The following is a 4,426-nucleotide window of genomic DNA, read 5'->3' as shown; positions in this document are numbered from 1 at the left end:
ATCCTGTTCTGTTTTCTCCGCCTACCTAAGGGTTGGCCTATGAAATGGGCCTAGGCAGTTTCTTTATTAATAAGAAATCATTCCCACATCACTGTAGGTTCTAGGTTCGACCCCAGAGTCTGCCGTTGGAGTCCCCACATGAGTGCAGGAAGAACTATGGCAGGCATCTTACCAACCATCAGCTGCTTGATACTGGCTGGTTCTCTAAAGAACCCTGAGAGTTCAGGCAGGAGAGCTTACAGACAGACCCATTTTCACCCCTGGCCTCCAGGTTTGCCAAGTACTACAAGATGGAGAACGGCAGCGAGTACCGCACCCTCCTGAAGGCTTTTGGCATCCGCTTCGACGTGCTGGTGTACGGGAACGTGAGTCCTGGGATCCAGCGGAGGAGGGGACCAGGGGAGGGTTCCCATGCCTGCACTGGGGCCTTGAAGAGGCTCTCAGGACAGTGGCCTTCCACGGGCCAACTGGCCATATCCCCCATCACCTCCTTATCCTATGCAGAGCGGAACTGTCTGACCCTCCACCAACCCTTCCGGCTCCACGGCCTCTCTCACAGGAGCCCAGGTTGAAACCCCTCCCTGCTGGTCCCTCTGTCTTCAGGCCTTGCTCTTTATCCGTACAGGCTGGCAAGTTCAATATCATCCCTACCATCATCAGCTCTGTGGCTGCCTTCACCTCCGTGGGAGTGGTAAGTTCAGTCTTCCCAGGCTCTTCCTGGGCTCTTCCCAGGCAGCCAGAGTCGGGCCAAGTGAGGCACAGGGCTGTCAAACAGTTCAGCTAAGCCCTCCTTCAGGCCTCCAACACCTGCTGCTAAGCAGCTCTGATTTGGGCATCTCCCATCATTACCTCCCAAGGCTCGTGGGCTCCAGAGACTGCCTTCCTGTTTTCAGGTGGTTCTGTCTTATCAAAAATTCCCAGCAACCACACGGTGGCTCACAACTATCTGTAATGAGATCTGGTGCCCTCTTCGGGCCTACAGGCAAACATGCAGGCGGAACACTGTATACATAATAATCTTTTTTTAAAAAATCCATGCTTCTCACTATGAAGGGAGGGAGAGACTCCGTGTTTCCACAGTCCTGGGATGCCTTAGTGAGGAACAGAGTCACCAGGAAATGGGGGACAAAGGCCCATCCCAAGGACTCTTCCCCTAGCTCCCTGTTTCTTCACGCCCTTTGTGCTTGTGATCCAAGGGTATTTCTCAGTAGCTAAAAAGGTGGGCCATAGAGGACCCTGAAGAGCCTCTGGGAATATTCTGAGAGCTGTACAGTCGGGTCGTCTTCTGTAGATCGTCCTAACCAGGAGCTGCCACACAGGAGCCATTCGAGCCCTGCCAATCTCTGAGCTGCTGCTCGATCCTGTACTGCCTCTCTCTTTCTCCAGGGCACTGTCCTCTGTGACATCATTCTGCTCAATTTCCTTAAAGGGGCTGATCACTACAAAGCCAGGAAGTTTGAGGAGGTGAGTCGGGGAAGAGACTGAAAAGCAAAGGACCCCGGGCTCTCAATGGCGGAAGTTCAGTGGGCTATTAGTATGCAGGGGTCCGAGAGAGGGTTGGGCCAGGCAACACCACCCCACCCTGGCTTCTGATTCTGTCAAATGGGTCCCATTGGAAGATCCTGCCCGACGTCAGACGTGACACTACCAATCTTGTGTTTGCAGGTGAACGAGACAACACTGAAGGGCACCGCCTCTGCCAACCCAGTGTTCCCCGGCGACCAGGCCACTGTGGAAAAGCAGTCCACAGACTCAGGCGCCTACTCCATTGGCCACTAGGGCCTCTTCCCAGGGTCCCACTCACCCGTAGGCTGCAGAACCTCCAACACGCCACTCTTTCTAGGCAGAAAGGGGTGGGATGGGGGGAGGAGACAGGCTCTCATTTCTGCTGCTCACCCCAAAGACCACAGCCAGGTACCCAGGCCCCCTCCGTTCAGCAGACAGGTAGTGCTTCCCGCTAAGACCCGAGTCTCGTGTTTACCCCTTGCATGCCTCCCATCTGCTTCCCAGGGTCCTGGGACAGCAGAATCCATCCCTTTCCAAAGGATAGAGAAAATGGTTGCTATAGATATGCCCATAGGGGCCTACCAAGTACCAGGCGTTTCCATACACATTATCTCATTGAGTCCTAAAATAATCCTATAGGGTGTGTTTCCATTCTTTGTTTTTGAAGAGAAGCAAGGGGTCAGGGAGACGGAGTCATTTGCCCCAGGCCATGCAGCCAGAAAGTAAGGGTTCGACCCAGGTCCTTTGCCCGCAGCCTTAGGGGGAGAATTAGCTCCCTGGTTATCTGTCCTTTGGGTCAGTTACCCTTCCCTGCCTTTCCCATGGCCAGGTCACCAGGGAGCTTTCTCAGGAATGCAGGCCCAACTTAGGGGAGCCCAGTGAGATGGAGTATAAACTCTCACTTCTGACTGGGCCAAGTCCAGCTTCAGAAGGAAATAGGAGGTATGACTGCCAGTGAATTTTTCCTTACCTCGCTGTGTATCTCAAGCCCGAGCTGAGGAACAGGCCTTCCTTCTCCAGTTAAGCCCTCACACATCTGGACCCTTGTTCCAGAATCTAGGTAGAACACACACACACACACACACACACACACACACACACACACACACACACGACAGCTGAGAAGTGGTTGCGGATCCTAGCACCAGGTCCCAGTACATCAGCTGTCCTTGTCTAAAGCATTGTTGGGAAAGCCTCAGGTAGGGGCTCGGGATGTAGCTGTGTAGGTCGTGTTTGTCTAGGATGTGCAAAGAAAGCACATATCCAGCGCTATTATTATAGTGGTGCGCCCATAATCCTAGCACTCAGGAGATGGAGAGAGGATGGAAGGTTCTTGTGTGGCTGCATAGTAAGTTTGAGGTCAGCCTGACACCCCTGAAACTGTCTCAGAAAAGAAGTGGGAGGCATAGTGAAATGCAATCCCTTCTGAGCTTCCAGCCAGGTCAGCCAGCCCTGTTCCACGTGATCCTAACTGATGCTCGGTTAGGAGCTAACGGGGCCTCCAGAACCATCGTGTCCAACCCTCTCGCTTACAGATCATCAACACTGAGGCCAGAAGTGGAAATGGGCTTGCCTTGTGTCATCGTAGGGGCCAAGAGAGAGCTCGGGTGCCCTGTGCTCACAGAAGGGTGCTATTGAGCAGAAGTCAAGTCCATCTTGTCTCCATTGGCTTAGATGTCCTTTCTGGGCTTTTAAAGAAAAGGGGAGATGGAAAGGAAGTTCTAAATTGCACAAGGCAAAGCTAGAAGAAAGATCAAGGTTTGGGGAAGAAGCCCCTCAAGAGGCTTTTATGTTTTGATTTGGGTTTTTTGGTTGGTTGGTTGGTTGGTTGGTTGGTTGGTTGGTTGGTTGGTTTTTGATGAAAAGACTTTGCTGTATATCCCTGAGTGGCCTCAACTTTACAGCCCTCCTCCTTCAATCTTTCCCCAGTTTTGGTATTTACAGGCAAGTGCCATCACCCAGCTGAGGAAATACAGAATTAGATATCAGAGAGGTTCAGCTAGTACGTGGACCTGAGGTACTAGTTTCCTTAGTGTCAGGGCCAGTCTCCTCTGGGAACATGGGCATGCTGTGAACTCTTAGCAGAGATAAGCATACATGTAGACAGAGGGCTGGCCCCTCACCAGAAAGTACAGTGAGCTGTGGGGAAGGGTAGTAGGGAGGCATGCCTAGACAGACTCAACTCCAATGACTCCCACCCCAGGTGGAGACCGGGTGAGAGTCCTCTACCAGGTTCATCAACCCTTCCCTCACTCTGATTGCTCACAGCCCCCATCATTATGGGTGATGGGGCACTGTCTCCCCGGCACCAGCATCCAGAGACCTGGCCAGGCTTCATCTCCAGCAGAGACATCAGTTAGGGACACAGCACATCCTCCAATAAGGAGGCACACAGGCCCCCTTTGAGCTGAGACTGAGTTCACAGGAAGAGATGGAGACGCTGTGTCCTGGAAGGGAACTGTACCCCAGGCTAGGATAACCCCCACCCCCACCAGGTGCCTGCACCTCTTCTGGACCTTCCAGTAGGTTGAAAGCCCCATTCTCTGTTTCCTTTGAATCAAGTCCACTGTCGTGTGCTAGCTGTAGGCTGATAATAGAAATCACAGCAGCCAGCTTGTACCTGATACCCTGTGTTTACTCAGCGCCGTCACCAACGTCGTCACACAGGCCCTGGCCACACCTGCTGAGGGTCCTGGGGTTTGGTAGAAAAACAAATAGACAGTTCTGAGAACCAGAGCTGGAAGCTGTGTTCACTCTCGAGGCCACACTGCTCAGCATACAAGCTGCCATTTGGTGGTGGGGTGGCTCACCACTGGCAGGCTGTGGGCTAGATGTACAGCAGGCGTTGCCTAATCCAATCTTCATTTTACAAAATAAACTGAGGCTGAGTAAGATGAAGAATGGAAGTGGAGCTGACCTG

At 52.7% G+C, this 4,426-nt stretch overlaps 1 protein-coding gene across 1 annotated transcript in view; it reads left to right on the top strand.

The window, feature by feature from the left end:
- Window positions 1-1,818, top strand: part of P2rx3 (purinergic receptor P2X 3) — a 37,610-nt gene extending 35,792 nt beyond the window's left edge. The window contains exons 9-12 of the mRNA XM_005346685.2: window positions 272-365; window positions 626-691; window positions 1,387-1,464; window positions 1,666-1,818. Coding sequence (XP_005346742.1) covers window positions 272-365; window positions 626-691; window positions 1,387-1,464; window positions 1,666-1,779 — 352 coding nt within the window. The 3' untranslated portion in view covers window positions 1,780-1,818. The remainder of the gene's footprint in view (window positions 1-271; window positions 366-625; window positions 692-1,386; window positions 1,465-1,665) is intronic.
- The last annotated feature ends 2,608 nt before the right edge of the window (window positions 1,819-4,426 follow it).

The sequence above is a fragment of the Microtus ochrogaster genome, chromosome 4 (assembly GCF_000317375.1).
Source record: "Microtus ochrogaster isolate Prairie Vole_2 chromosome 4, MicOch1.0, whole genome shotgun sequence".
In the NCBI taxonomy this organism is placed as follows: Eukaryota; Metazoa; Chordata; class Mammalia; order Rodentia; family Cricetidae; genus Microtus; species Microtus ochrogaster.
This window is presented reverse-complemented; position numbering and strand designations above follow the sequence as displayed.